Source organism: Solanum pennellii, chromosome 5 (genome assembly GCF_001406875.1).
Source record: "Solanum pennellii chromosome 5, SPENNV200".
Taxonomy (NCBI): Eukaryota; Viridiplantae; Streptophyta; class Magnoliopsida; order Solanales; family Solanaceae; genus Solanum; species Solanum pennellii.
The window spans coordinates 29,507,915-29,524,198 of NC_028641.1; the positions used below are offsets into that span (position 1 = coordinate 29,507,915).

At 35.0% G+C, this 16,284-nt stretch overlaps 1 protein-coding gene across 2 annotated transcripts; it reads left to right on the plus strand.

The window, feature by feature from the left end:
• Positions 1-317: 317 nt before the first annotated feature.
• On the plus strand, positions 318-3,919 carry LOC107020763 (nucleosome assembly protein 1;2). Of its 2 annotated transcripts, none has more exons than XM_027917284.1 (12): positions 318-501; positions 606-649; positions 725-820; positions 1,908-2,000; positions 2,100-2,190; positions 2,269-2,330; positions 2,422-2,606; positions 2,715-2,892; positions 2,982-3,025; positions 3,122-3,320; positions 3,433-3,450; positions 3,553-3,906. In XM_027917284.1, the coding sequence occupies exons 1-12, from the start codon at positions 456-458 to the stop codon at positions 3,616-3,618; spliced, it is 1,122 nt and encodes a 373-aa protein (XP_027773085.1). In that variant the 5' UTR covers positions 318-455; the 3' UTR covers positions 3,619-3,906. The 2 variants fall into 2 exon arrangements, with proteins under 2 accessions (XP_027773085.1, XP_015076741.1); XM_015221255.2 differs by having other exon boundaries at positions 319-501; positions 3,550-3,919.
• Positions 3,920-16,284: the final 12,365 nt, after the last annotated feature.

Sequence of the window (16,284 nt, forward strand, 5' to 3'; positions counted from 1 at the left end):
TTTAGGGGCATATTTGACCCTTTTCCCTTGAATATAAATGTCAAGTGATAATACATAAAAATGACGTGGAAAATCCATTTGGCATTTACATAAAAGTAAAATGAGTTGATATTTCGAGTTGGCCAACTAACGGCCAAAAGGGCATATGTAGACCAAAAGTTGGACGGCGAGGGTATAAATGGACCAAAATTTAAACGGGGTATATCTGACCCTTTTCGAATAGTTTAGGAGCATATTTGACCCTTTAAAATAAAGGGGAAATGAAAAAAAAAACAAACAAGGCCTTATATAGACCGGCGTGAATATAAAAATAAGGTGAGCAGCTAGGTTTTGTTTCTGATAAAGAGAGCGAGCGAGGGAGAGAAGAGCTTAAATTGAGGCGCTTAGTAACTTCTCCCTCTCTCTTTGTTGGCTTGTTGAATCTCCTTCAGTTTCAGTTCCACTCATCATTCATTATGAGCAACGGGAAGGACAACTTCAGTGTTGCCGATCTCAGCGCTGGTAAAACCCCTTATCCCTTTATATACTCTTTTCCATATTTGGCATCAGCCCCCACTTGTTTGTTCTTTCTTGTTATATATCTCTAATTAATATCTCTTGTGCAGCTTTGAATGCGGGGGACCGAGCAGACCTTGTCAATGTACTCAAAGTGAGTTGAGTCTTTTTAATATGTCTTTTAAATGTATGAATTTTTGGCTGACGTTGTGGTGCTTTTTATTTGAAGAGTAAACTTCAGGATCTTACTGGGAAACACTCAGATGTACTTGAAAATTTGTCCCCCATTGTCAGGAAGCGTGTTGAGGTTCTCAGGGAGATTCAGGCACGTTCAAAACTTTTCTTTTATGCCACTTCACTCTTATTATCCTGTACATTTCTTATCTACCTACAACTCTACTCTATTGGGAATTATTTTACGTATTTCACTTTCAAATTTGTTCTGTACTGCCAGATAGTTGCAAATTAGTTCGTTGCTAATTTGTTCTGTGCCAGATATTTTATGCATCTATGTTATGAACCTGCAACGTTTAAATCAGACATCATCAGAAGTTTGATTTAACCATTTTAAAAATATAGTTTTTCCTATTTTGTGCATAGTGAATTTTTGATCTTTCGCACTCCTGGTCGTGGACCTTGTTCAAAATCCTCTGTAATTGAAGAGTTTACTTAAAGAATAGTTCTTCACTTGGTTTTTATACAACACATATTCTCTTTGTGCATGATAAATTAGCTTGAGAATTTGTTTTATTTGAACAAACATCCATGGAAAATGTTATATCATGTCAAAGCACCTGACTAATTGGAAGGACTTGGATATCTTAATTAGATTATCGCTATGCTATCTTTCATTGATTAGTTTTGTTTCTGATGTTATACCAAATGTTTGTGTTTTATTCTCTTCATGAAAGAAAAAAGTTTGTTTTTTATTCTTTGAGTTAGACTGAAGCACAATTTTGCATTGTACTGTGAAGTGGTTATCCAAGGATAACCTTTGCTAATACTCTGTTCAGATAAAAGTTAAGTCTGTAGTCTTCTCTTAATACAGGACTATATTACTAAGAAGTTAAGTCTGTAGTCTTCTTAAAATAGGACTATATTACTAAGCTGACTTTCAGAGGCGTATTTAACTACAATGCAGATAATATGGAACACTTGGATTAGTCATAATGTGCACTTTAGTGTCTCATTAGTTTACTGTTTATTATGTGCATTAGTTTTCAAGTTCTGTTTAACTTAAAACTGAATTTGGATACCCTTAGAAATGTTGTTATTTGTGGAGGCAATCTTCTTGATGCTCAAACTTTGTGTTTATCTGGGTTGTTGGCTTTCTTTTGAACGTTCTTGCTTTTGTGTGATTTTTATATTTGTGATCAGGAGTGATGAGTTCTTCCTCTTTCTTAATTGTGCAGACTCAACATGACGATTTGGAGGCAAAATTTTTTGAAGAGAGAGCTGCACTTGAAGCCAAATACCAGAAGCTTTATCAACCATTATACACAAAGGTTTGTGCCACAGGATATACATTTAACACTAGTACAACATATGCGTTGTTTCTGTGGTATGGGATGTATAGTCAATGTTGTTAAAATACTGATTTGCAGAGATTTGAAATTGTGAATGGGGTTATTGAAGTTGAAGGGGCAACAACCGAGGCTGCAGTAGCAGACCAGCAAGTGGATAAGGATGCAGTGGGTATGTTAACTAACTATGACATTTGAGTTGATTGATTCTTTGGTATGGTCAGTATTTAATCCAGTTGGCTTTTAATAGAGAAAGGTGTCCCTGATTTTTGGCTCACGGCTATGAAAAATAACGATGTGCTATCTGAGGAGGTAATTGTTAGGTGCTTTACTGTAGTTACTACAACAGTTCCATTAATTGTCAGTCCACTCATATCAATATGGTCTGTTTTTGTCAATGCAGATTACCGAGCGAGATGAAGAAGCTCTCAAATTCCTCAGGGATATAAAGTGGTCCAAGATTGATGATCCAAAGGGTTTCAAGCTTGAATTCTTCTTCGAGGCTAATCCTTACTTCAAAAACACTTTGCTGACTAAAACCTATCACATGATTGATGAAGATGAACCGATTCTGGAGAAGGCAATTGGGTGTGTCACTACATATTATCTGCACCGCAACCAAAGTTTTTGATTGATTGATTTTTGATATGATTATTGTCTCCCAACGGTTTCTCATGTGTTCTCCTCAATCTATAGGACTGAGATAGAATGGTATCCTGGAAAATGCTTGACACAGAAGATTCTAAAAAAGAAGCCAAAGAAGGGGTCAAAGAATGCCAAGCCTATCACTAAAACAGAGCAGTGTGAAAGTTTCTTCAACTTCTTTTGTCCTCCTCAAGTACCGGAGGATGAAGAGGATATTGATGAAGATGCTGTAAGTACTGCTATATGCCTATATCCTTTGTTACACATCTCTTTTGGAGTTCAATTTATCTATAACTATATCCTTATGCTTATTGACAGGCTGAAGAACTTCAGAATTTGATGGAACAAGATTATGATGTTGGGTAAGTCTATCTGATGGTAATTTACACAAACATATATTATGACTGTAAGAAAGTGGTGCTGATGATCTTTGTTTTTTTCCCTATAAATTCATGAAGGTCAACAATTCGAGATAAAATCATTCCACATGCAGTTTCATGGTTCACTGGGGAAGCTGCTGAGGATGATGATTATGCTGACTTGGAAGATGACGAGGATGAAGATGATGAAGAGAATGAGGAGGATGAAGAAGATGAGGATGAAGAAGATGATGAGGACGAAGAGGAGGAAGAAGAAGATACCAAGACCAAGAAGAAGGTACTTAGTTTAACTTTTCCCGCTTCAATTTTTAGCAAGTAAATAATCTTTTGGAAATGAAATGATTATTAAAGCTAACACCTTTCCTCCGTTGCTTGAAATGTCACTGCAGTCAGCTGCTGCTCGCAAGGTACGATCTATGAACTCATCTTTGTTTGTTAATTTCATTCAAGATTCTGTCTTGCATACCTTGATAGGAACCTAATTGTTGATATTCATTACATCACAGAAGAGTGGAAGAGCTCCTGTAGGAGATGGTCAGTCTGGTGAGAGGCCACCAGAGTGCAAGCAACAGTAGCTTCTTAATGAAGAATGGTTGGATATGATAGTGTCTTGAGAAGTTGGATGAGATAGTAAAAAATTTGTGCAATTTTGATGGTTGGCTTGTTATATATGGAGTTGTGCTTAGAACAATCTGTTAGAATCATTTTTCTTTTAATATTATCTTTTATTCGCTCCCAGTCATTTTTGGTCTTTTTATATTACTTCAATTTTCGAGGGAGATAGAATGTGATTGAGAATAGCATGACCTATTTTTGTGATTTGTTCTTGGATTTGGATAAATCAATTTTTTCATGAGGTTTTATTTGACGATTCAATTTATAGTCCGTACAATTTCTTGGTTTTGGTTGGAGATGAAATTCTAATTATATTAGTTTAGAAACAACGTCAAAATTTTTATGAAATCATTTTTACAAGTCGGATACAGGGTGTGTTTGGTATGGAGGAAAATGTTTTCCTACTCTCTTTTGTTTGGTTGCAACAAAATGTTGGAAAAACATTTTCCTAAGCGACTTGTTTTCCTTAAATCAGCGGAAAACGACTTCTGGAGTGATGTTTCTCCATTATTTCTCCAGCTTGTTTCTCTCCAAGTTTAGGGTTTCCGTTGTTCTTTTCATTCATATTCCTATAAGAATTTCGATGGTATGCGTTTAATAATTATAGTTGTGTGGTTTTTGATTTCGAAGTTTTTCAAGATATTCATCTTTCACTTGCTTTTCTGCTGAAATAGTTGCTCATGTGTTTGAATTTGACTTTATTTGGTGAATTTGTGCATTGAATTTGATATTTTTTGGTAAACCTATGAATTGTGGCCTTTTGTTATTGATTATTTCATATTTTTCTGAGATTTGACTCAAGTATGTTTGATTGTGTGTGTAATGTTATCTGTTCACTCTTTGATAGTTGAACCAGAGATATGTAGATCTGAAATAGGATTTTAGATTCTAGTTTGTGGAATCTAAAGGGAAAGTTGAAAAGATTTATTGGGTAATTTGGAGGAAAGACATTTTTAATTATGTGCTGGTTTTGGTATTGATTTCCTCAAAATTGATCAGCTGTTGCTATATGCCTTGGTAAATTTTCTTATTATGTTCTTTTCTTTGTTATATCATAGACGCAGTTGGAACAAATGGATATGACAAACAAAATGAAGATGATGCAATAGTTGGAGCTGTAGATATATCTATTTTAGCTTTCGGAGTTGCAATTAATGTGCCTATGAAAATCAAAGTAGCATATATAGAGAACCTTATACGAATAACGATCAAGAAAGGGAATTTTACATGAACAATATTTTGGATGGAAGTGATGTAAATTGCGTAGGACATATAAGGATGAGCAAACATGTGTTTTATGAACTATGCAATGCTCTTAGAAGAAATAATTTGTTGCGTTCAACCAAAGCGTGTCTATTCAAGAACAAAGTATTAATATTTTTAGAGATTGTTGGTTTTAATGAACAATTTCGCAAGGTTGGATCACACTTCTATAGGTCAACCGAATCTATTCTTCGATGCTTTCATATGATACTTCAAGCAATTTTGAAGCTCTACCCTTTTCTTATAAGACCACCAGATGGTACTATTCAACTGGAGATAAGGAAAAACTATCGATATTATCCATGGTTTGATGTAACTGACATACTAAAATTTCAAAACTTAAATCATTTTATGAAAAGTAGTACATAATATTAACTTAGTAGTATATAAAATTGTGTAGGAGCAATAGATGACACACATGTAGTTGCATCTGTTCCCATTGAACAACAAAGTAGATTTCGTGGTCGAAAAAGCACATAGAGGTAAGAAATGAATCGACCCATAGACGCTAAGCACTATCCTTTCATTCTAAGATTGGTTCATCTGGAAACTGAAAATGAATAATCCTAGTTCTACAATCAACTGAGGCATAACACGAATGTAACCAATCCATGCCTAGAATGACATCAAAGTCTACCAGTTTTAATTCTACAACATCTGCTGAGGTTACTTTCTGGGAAGGTGTGACATGACGATTTTTGTGTACCTGTCTAGCTATAACTGGGTCAATGGCTGGAGTAGAGACTGAGAATGGTTCTGAGAGTGTTTCTGAACTAACACTAAACTTTCCTGTTATATATGGAGTTACAAAGCAAAGAGTAGCCCCTGTATCAAATAAAATATAAAATTCGAGATTAATGACTCACAATGTACCAGTGACTACATCACAAGAATCTTCCTGATTTTTGCAAGCCTGAAGAGCATACAATCTGTTCTGGCACTGATCGCCACCTGTACTAGATGAGTTACCTTGCTAAGTCGGGTGACCTGCTAATGCTGCTGAAGTTGTAGATTGAGTTCTACTAGCATTGCCTTCTTAACCCTGTTTAGAAGGACAATCCCTCAACTTGTGGCCAAACTGACCACACCCAAAGCATCCTTCCTTTCTTGCATGACACTCGCCCGGATGGTTCTCACTACACTTAGGGCAAATTGGGTAGGTTTTGGTACCTGGAACACTTCCCAGTTACTTAGAGCCTGATGCCCTACCTTTCTTATCATAATTGTTCTTGGAGGTTGGAACACTAGCTGATGAAGGGGCTGGAGTTGAAACTTCTGCTGAGACTGCGAGAGACTTCCACCACCCAATTTTTGTTGAGAATAATCATAATTCCTAGTCCTAGCCTTCTTGTTATCCTTTAATTGTTCCCTAAGCTTATCACCCTCAACTTGCTAAGCATGAGTCATAAGCCTAGCAATGTTCATATCTCCCAATAATATATCATTTCTGCACTCTATATTCTCTAAATATGAAACTCATACAAGAACTTATTCATCTCATCTCTGGAATCAACAACCATATGAGGATCATACCAAGAGAGTTGGGTAAACTTGAGCCCATACTCGTGGACCATCATATTAACTTGTCTCAGGTTAAAAAATTCCTGATCTTTTGCCTCCCTTAAATCTCTTTGAAAGAACTTGTCTAGAAGGTTTCGCTGAAGCAATCCTAAGTAATAGAAGCGACATTTGTACCCCTGTTCTCTTTCCATTGCCACATATTTCAGCTAGTAAGATATGAACTCAACCCAAACATTTCCAGTGACCTGCATGACCTCAAATATCTTCTTGATCTTATCTAGGAAATTTCGGGGATCTCAACTTGTCTGTGATCCTAAGAACTTAGGCGGATTCATCCTAACAAAGTCACGGACCCTCACTTCCGCTGATCCACCATTTGCATTCACAAGAGGTTGAACCCGCTAAATGTTTTGGTTTGCCACACTCTAAGCCAACATCTGGATGACATTCCTAAATTAATCATTTGAAACGTCTTGATCTGGGACTGTAGGAGCTAGATTTGTGTACCTCATATTAGCTCTATGAGGAGACATGATCACTGAAACATAGAACATCAAATGATAATGGAATTACATCATACCTTAAACACAATAAGAGCAACAAGAAAATGAAGATTTTTCCTAAAACACTTTGTACCCTCCCTATCATTAGCTGTGATGCACTTCACACACATGAAAGGACTCTACTTAGTGCGGCTTTTCAGACATCCTAGGACACTTAAACCTAGTTCTTTGATATGAGTTTGTCAAGCCCCGAGCTACCTGACACACGGACACGGGACCTAGTATCATAACTAACTCCAAGTTAACCTTGCTGGCATAATCATGAGCATACTAAAGATAAACTGAGAAATAAGACTGTTGTATAAGCTAATAATAAGTAAATCTGAAATAATGGGGAATACCCATATACTAAATTGAGTATATAAAATCCGAGAGTTTCAATACAAAGAAATATCAAACGCAAAAGACGAAGTGAATCTATGTCTCAATTAAGCTTTTAAATTGACTAGAAATGTTGGGACATGCCCAACTAGATCTAGCAAAATTAAAACTAAAGACTAAAAGTGATAAAGATAAACATGTCACTAGTCCTCAAAGAATAAGGACTCAACACAGATGTTGTTGAACTGAAGTTCTGGAACTGATCTGAGTGTGATTCGTATGTTGAGAACCTAAACCTACATGACGAAAAGATGTAACACAGAGTATGCATCAGTAGTTGAAGGGTACAAATCATTTAGAATAAAATAAGGCTGAAATATCATATAACTAAACAAAACAATAAAGCAATGATATAATCTTAAAATGATATAGATACTGAATATTGAACTAATTGAATAAAATGATCAATTTATAAAATCTGAAACTAAATAATGAATGTACTGATAATTGGTCAATGCAATAGAATTTGATTGAATTTTGGGAGCTACTAATAACTAGTAATAAAACCACATAAGCTAAATGTGGAGTATGATTTATACACCCCATCGAGAGGACCCAATAACCCGGCCAGAGGTGTAGAGGGATGCTGGTGTGATCACTAAAATGATCCCACATAGGGGATATACAACCTACGTACCTAGTAGTTATGGAACTGTATGGGTGACTGACCCTAGCCCAACTCGGTATTATGCTACTCCCCATAGATTAAGTGGTGAACACATTATGACTGAAATTCTATAACTCTGAATAACTCAAAAATGAACATGCAAACTAAGAAGGCAATAATTAGTTTGATAATGATGCATTAATAACTATTGAGACCAAACTTTTGTAATTAAAGAACTAAATAAATACATAGATAGGGTTTTGAAATTCATTCAATAAACTTATTTATAACATGCTAAACTAATTTGTATCATTTATATAAGTAATTCATGATAATCTTCTGAAATTCTAGAAACCCTAGGTTTGTTCCTAATAAAGGAATCAAGAAACTGACTGAATTCTAGGGACCTAATGGATAAAAGGAATCCACTAGTGAAATCTCACATACTTGGTGATAAATTACATGAAGAAATCTTTCCATTTCGGGGCTAGAACTGATGGATCCTTGTTGCATTCTTGAACTAAAGTTCTTGACCTCTTTTCTCCTCTTACGCAATAAGTTTCTAAGTTTTGATGAATGAATTGACTTAGGTAAGTTCTAGTTATGTTTCTAGGATAAAACTAAACAAAATCGCGTAATTTAGGGGTCCAACACATAAGGAAAAGACCAAAATACCCCTGACTTCAAATTTGCTAAAGTGACCTACAGACTTATCAAAGATCCATCGATGGATCCACGGTCCGTCCTGTCAGTCCGTCGATGACATCAGAAACTAGGTTCTGAGGGTCTCAACCTACAAACTGACCAAATACCCCTCGATGGATCCACAATCCGTCAAGTCCATTTGTCGATCAACTTTAAAGATCACGTTCTGAAGGCCTTGACCTAAGGATTGATCGACGATCCGTCGATAGATCCACGATCCATCATGTCAGCTCATAGGTCATGCCTTAGAATGGTTTTCATATAAATTTCTCGGATGGTTGCAGATGCAAACCACAGACCATCAGCATGGGCCGTGGGTGGCAATTGTGGGTTGCACTTGTAACTTATGGAAATCTGCATTCAGTTTCTATTTTCAGATGCGGGGTGTTACATTCCCCTTATTTTCCCCTTCTTTACGAACCTCATAAAATCCTTCGTGGGTGAAACCTTCAAATACACCAAATTATCCTCCTAAAACTCTAAGTCTTTTCTCCTAACATCGATATAGAATTTCTAACAAATCTGCGTTGTTTTCAACCTGCCTTGAATAGTCTTAACGTTCTCCATGGATTGATGAACCAAGTCTTGTCCTATCAACCCACCCTCACCAACTTCAAATCATCCAATATAAGATCTACATCTTTTTCCGTAAATAACATCATATGGAGGTATCTCGATGCTAGAGTGATAAATGTTCTTGGAAGCAAACTCGACAAAAGGTATCTGATCATCTCAATTAACCTGAAATATATTGCACACGCCCTCAACATATCCTCTAACGTCTCAATTGTACGCTCTATTTGACCATCAATATGAGGATGGAAAGAAGTTCTCAAATTTACCTTCGAACCCAAACTTTTCTGGAAACAATTTCCAAATTGTGTGGTGAATTACGCACCTTTATATGAAATAATGGACAATAAGCCAAATCCAATCATGATGCATGCGAGACCAAGGTAAACCAATAAAGAGATCAATACTAATCATCTCCAACTTCCATTTCGGATGTTCTATGTTATGAGCGATACCACTGGCCTCTTATGATTTACCTTGACTTTTTTCCAATTCGGGCACTTAAGAATGAACTATACAACACTTCTATTCATACTATTCAATCAATAGACGTCTCTCAAGTCTCGATATATCTTTGTGGAACCAGGATGGATAAAATATCTGGAGCTATGAGCTTACTCCATGACTCTCCCTTGGAGTTCATCGACCCTTGGTACAACCAATATACCTTGATACCTCTATACTCCATTTACTCTTGTTCAAAATCTATCACTTTTGGCTTATGAACATTTGCCTTCAACTCAAGAAAAATAGGGTCTTGGTCTTGTTTCTCTTTCACTTAAGATACTAGTGATGATTTAGCCCCATTCATCACCCCACGTCGCCTTCATTTGAATCCATTAACCAGACTCCTAATCGCGGAAGTTTGTGCATATCTTTGGGGAACTCTTTCTTGTCTTCCTCAACATGGGAAGTACTGTCCATAGACAACCTGCTCAATGCATCATAAACAATATTAGCCTAACCTAGGTTATAGAGAATACTTATGTCATAATCCTTGAGTAAATCTAACTACCTCCTCTATATGTAAGCTCTTTCTGACGTAACACATACTGAAGACTCTTTGGATTGGTTAACACATCAATATAAACACCATAAGAATAGTGGCGCCATATTTTCAGAGCGAATACTACAAGAGCCAACTGTAGATTGTGTGTTGGTTAATTCATCTCGTGAATCTTAAGATGTCTCAAGGAATAATCTATAACTTAGCATTTGTGCATCAATACAAAACCGAATCCGACTCTGCATGCTTTCCACTAATCAACAATGCCTTACGTACATTTTGGTAAGGTCAACACTGGGCACTAGTCGGCCTAGTTTTCAATTCCTGAAAGCTTTTGTCACAAGCTTTAGACCGTTAAAACTTAGCTATTTTTAGTCAACTTGGTCGACGATGATGAATAGATGAAAATCCCTCGACAAGCCTCATATAATAAATGGCCAGCCGATTCCAAGGAACTCTTAATATCAGTTGAAGATATGGGCTTAGGCCAATTCATACTGCCTCGATCTTTTGAGTATTGACTCAAATTCAATCACCTAAAACAACGTGGCCTAAGAACGCCACTGACTCAAGACAAAACTCACTATCCTTGAGAGTTTGAAGAACTACTCTGAGTGACTAGCATATCCTCATGATTCCTTGAATAAATAAGAATGTCATCGATAAACACGATAACTAACATATCTAGAGAAATCTTTAATAGTCTTTTCTAAAAGATCCATGAACGCTGCAGGAGCATTAGTTAGGACAAAAGACATATTAAAAAACTCATAATGACCATAGGAGGTCCTTATATCTTTCTTAGGGATGTCATTTTCTCTTACTCTCAACTGATGATTGTCTATAAAAATTTAAGGAGAAAAATCTTTCTTCCTCACAAATAAGACCAGAACGCCCCAAAGTGAGACAGTTGGTTCAATGAAACATATCTGAAGAAGGTATTTCAACTGCTCTTCTAACTCTTTTAACTCAGTTCAAGCCATTATGTATGGAAGAATAGATATAGGACGAGTATCAGGAAAGACATATATGCTGGATTCTATTTCTCTGTCAAAATTGACATTGAGAAGATCATATGGGAAGACCTCTGGAACTCACTCACAACTGGAACTGACTGAATACGTGGCGTCACAACACTAGCGTCATTAACTCAGACTAAGTGATAGATGCACCCATTTGGAAATTAAATTTCACGCCTAAAGGTGTGAAATAAAATGAACTTTAGGTAGTGCTGATCTACTCTTCAACTCTATAACTGACTCTCTAAGGAACTCAAACTTAAGCACTCGAGTTCTACACTCAACTAAGACATATTAGCATGAAGCCAATCATAACTAGAATAAATTAAAATGTACCATGTCTAACTTGAATAAGTCAGCCATGATGTCCTTTTAATAGATGAAAATGGTACAATCACGATGAACTCTCACATCTAAAATAGACTCAACAACAGGTGTAGAAACACTGAGCGGGTCAAGAAGTTTATCGTAATTCATAGAAACATAAGGAGTCAGAAAAGATAGACTCGCACCTAGATCTTGCAATGAATAAGTATCAAAAGTAAAGACTTTTATCATACAGTCACAACATTTGGCAAATTATCTTCCTCTTGGCAGCTGGTGATAACATACATATGGTTTTCTCCTGCGCCTATACTGAAGTAGCTCTTCTAGGTGCAACTCTGTCTAGTGGAGTCATTATAGAAGATTGGTCTCTATTTCCCTCTGTTACAACCTCCCTACCTATTCTTTGGACACTCTCTCATGAAGTGTCCATTCTATACACACTTTAATGAACTAGTGGAGCCCTCACTACACACTCCTAGGTGGTTTTTTTTCATACTTAGCACATGTATCATGCCCGGTTTGTTCCACGCGACCTTGAGACTATGCAGGTCTACCTCTGAAGTTCTGTAAATATAAATCTAGAGATCACATGTCTTCCTTGGTGCAGTCGCACTAGAAGATGATGGAGCAGGTCAATTTGGCTTGTGTTGAAAGGATGACCGGTTAGCATTGCTCTTATTCTGCCCGAACTCATTTCATGTTGTCTTTGCCTTCATATTGTTGGAAATTTCCTCTATCTTTCAGGTTATCTTCCTCAACCTGTTACATGTGGATCATAAGTCTTGCTATATCCATATATCCTATCAACATAGATTCCTTACATTTTTGGCTTGACAAACGAGACAACCCAAACAAACAAGCTCATCCTTCACCTCATATCAACATCCATCTCCGGAGCATAGAGGGGAAGTTGGGTGAATTGTAGGTTGTACTCATGCACCCTCATGGATTCCCACTTAATAGTGAGGAGTTATCTTAACTTTGCCTCTCTTAGCTTATGGGGAAAGAAACACCCTATCAAGGCCTCTTCGAACACAATCCAAATCTCAATTGGTTCACTCTTAGCTCTACTCTTCCATTAGTCATACCATACTCTAGAAACAACCTTCAGTTTGTATGCAACTAGTTCTACCCGCTATGCATCAACAATATGCTTAACCTTAAAAACCTTCAGTAATTGTTCCACAAAGTTTTTTAGATACTCAGTGACACTTTAACTGGTGAATTCTAAAGGATTCGTCCTTAAGAACACACGAATCTTGGATGTATTAGCCACATCCTATTGATCTCCTCTCTGATAACTAGCTTGGTTGGCCACCACTTGACTCAACATTCGGATAAAATCCTAGAACCTAGCATTAGTGACCTCTCATGGGGGTTGAACCCCTAGATCTTCAACATTCCTAATAGCAGGATGACCTCGGTTTTCTCTTCGTGAAGGCATGATCTGAAAGATATACATAAGCACGAGTCAGGAGGTAACTTTATAGAGATGGAACTCTATCACATGAAAACAGTATGAAAGAGTTAAGATAGTTCCTAAATGTTGCAGCCTTCTACTTATAGACATGGCGCGCTTCACACTGATAACTAAGCCTTTACAGATACAACTTCATGCAAACGCTAGAAATCTTGAACTTTGTGCTCTGATACAAAGTTGGTTACTCCCTGAGCCTATACCCTAGGGATGACCGGCACTCGAGAACCATTGCTGTCCCAAAGAAAATCTTTGGACTGACTCAAATCTCATCGTAAGACATAATCAACATAGAATAATCTCAACTAAATTCAGAATATTGTAGAAATAAAACATTTACTACAAAAATATGCAACTCAAGTCTAGAAATATTTATATTGGAAAATGAAAAGACTCATGAACTAGTACTGTTTATCTATCTGTGAAGCCTCTACTAACTGAGATGGACATTGGGACAAGACCCACGACATCCTAATAACAACACTAGAATGATAAAACATAAATGAGGGACCCTCTATTAGAAAGGAGACTCACCAAATAAATCTAGAACCCGTATGGATCAACGAAGTGCTGGATGATGATCAAGATATCCTGTATCTACATAAAAAATTAATACTGGACAAATGGTGCCAGTACATTGAATGTACGAGTAGGTAAGAGGAAATCTAAAACATGACATGAGCTTAACTGGAACTGAACAAAACATACTCAGCTCATCTCAACTCAAAGGTACTCCACTTAAAAATACTCAAATCATTTCTATAGAAAAGCAAAAATAGGGATGCATAAGAAAGAATGCTTTTTAAAAAGTAGATAACAACTCAATGTATTTAAATAAATACAATAATAACTCAGTTTGTATTTAAAGATAAGAAAATAATTGTGTTTAGGAGATTCTCTAACTGACAACTATCACAATGATCTATGTGATGATACAACGTCTCACCCACGATGCAAGAACTATCCTATACCTTTCTGGGGTAAAAACTCCCCAACTAAGTGGCCACTAAGCTATGCCTAAAAATCAATGAGGAATCATGTAAAAAGTATGACCCTTTCTACCAATGTTGACTTACATGGTTTATGGGGGTTGTGAGTTCTCTGAACTCTTCCCCATATTGGTGTTCAATACTAATCCCAAAATATAACTTAGTTCATATGTTTTAAGTAACAAAATTTCCTTATCATCAACTTTGAGATTATTACTCAAAAGGTTACTCTTAAAGTAGATAGTACTTAATACTCCTCTTGAACTCTTTTAGAAATCGTTGTTTCATCTCTTTTGAAATTTAAAAAAATTTACTCTTGCAATTACTTAGTTCACATACATTTATTTTGAAAAATGAAGCTCTACCCTGCTCTTTCTCAAACTCAATTACTCAAGTCTTAAAGAAAGTTTTAAGGTTGTAAAATACTTCTCAAAATGACTGAAAAGAACTCTCAAGACCTTACTCTTAACTCTATATGAATTTGAATTATGGATTCAAGGGTTATGATTCATGTTATGAATGATCCTTGGTGATTAAATGAGTTCTAGATAGTTAATAACAAGAAGCGCGACGCGGAGAAGAATTAAAATATGTGTAAATTAGGTTTATAGCATATTATGTAGTCATATCCTCAAGTTATGGCATAAGAGTTTGATTTTCATTCTATAACATTTAATATATCAACTTATAGCATTTTTTAAAACTAAATTAATGTTAATATTTATTCTGTAAAATTAGGACGAAAAATAAAAAATAAAAAAATGATTAATTAAAATTGGATAACTTCTGTGAATTTAGTTAATGTTATTAACTGATAACAAATGTGCACCTTTTAAGGGATTTGAAAATATTTTAATCATAGATATGCACCTTAATTGTCTAAATTCGTTTTAAATGCTAATTAGTTTTGATTTTTATCCTTAAAAAATTGTAATCTGTTATCTTCTTTCCATAAACGTGCACCATTTGTTTTTTTTTCCAGAAAGTGAACTTTATTCTTATATTTGAATTTTTTTATATTTTATCATTTTTTTTGGAAAAATAATTAAAATTGAAGGTTGAAAAAGTTTAGATTTGATTTGATGGAGAAAATTGTGTCAATTTTAATTAAACATGGTGGCAAATGGAAGGTTAGTTTTTTTTTTTTATGATTTGTTATGTTTTTAGTATAAATTATTGGTTGTAGTTATATATATATTTTTTGTTGTCATGTATTGAATGTGTCGTATTTTTTTTTCCATGTTATATTGCATATGTTGAATTAATATATTTTTTTTGTGATACAATTACGCAGTGTTTCTGGAAATAAATATTTCGCAATATTAAATTTATTTTCATGTGTAATTAAACCGAAGAATGGTGTGAAATTTGATTACCGGGTAAAATTGAAAAGTTTACAGATTTTGATCAATTTGCAATTTTTTATTTTTGAAACAGTATGAACAATATCTGACATTTTGTATTAATAATGTGTGAACGTTAAATGAAATGTGATTTTTTGGTAAAAGCTATTCCATATTATATTTAAATTTTCATATGTTATTCTTTTTGTATATTGTTTAAATAAGAAAACGGTATTAATTTCTGTATGTAATGTATATAAATAGTGTATGCAATATATATGAAAGCCAATTTTTCTAGTTGTACGTAGCAGTGATTGATTTGTAATATATATATATGAATTCTGTATAAAAATTGGATTAACTGTGTATTAATTTTTTATTAAATTGGAAAAATTGTGTATGAAAGTGAATTTTAGATTGTATGTAGCAGTTAATTGTATAGTATGAATTATGTATAAACATTGTATTAAGTTTGTATTAATTTAAAATTTTGTTATTGCATATATAACTGAATTGTATATAAATTGTGTATGAAGTGTGTATTAATTTTGTATAAACATTGTATTAAGTGTGTACTAAACAGTGTATTAATTGTGTATTAAATTACAATAGTGTATAAACATTGTATTAAGTGTGTATTAAATTTAATTTGTTATTGCATATATAAGTGAACTGTATATAAATTGTGTATGAAGTGTGTATTAATTTTGTATGAATAAATTTACAATTTTATTATGGGATGCACTGAATGTAATTTTAATGTTGTGAAACAGGGAAATACGTCGACTTTGAGATGGAGGGCATCCTATACGATACTTCTACTCTTTATACTGGGTTAGTTAATGCTATAGT

Excerpts from the sequence above, each read along its gene's own strand:
- LOC107020763 (XM_015221255.2), top strand. The coding sequence starts at position 456 with ATGAGCAACGGGAAGGACAACTTCAGTGTTGCCGATCTCAGCGCTG. Across the intron at positions 2,331-2,421 it reads ACGATGTGCTATCTGAGGAG|ATTACCGAGCGAGATGAAGA; the intron begins GTAATTGTTAGG and ends TTGTCAATGCAG. Across the intron at positions 2,893-2,981 it reads AGGATATTGATGAAGATGCT|GCTGAAGAACTTCAGAATTT; the intron begins GTAAGTACTGCT and ends GCTTATTGACAG.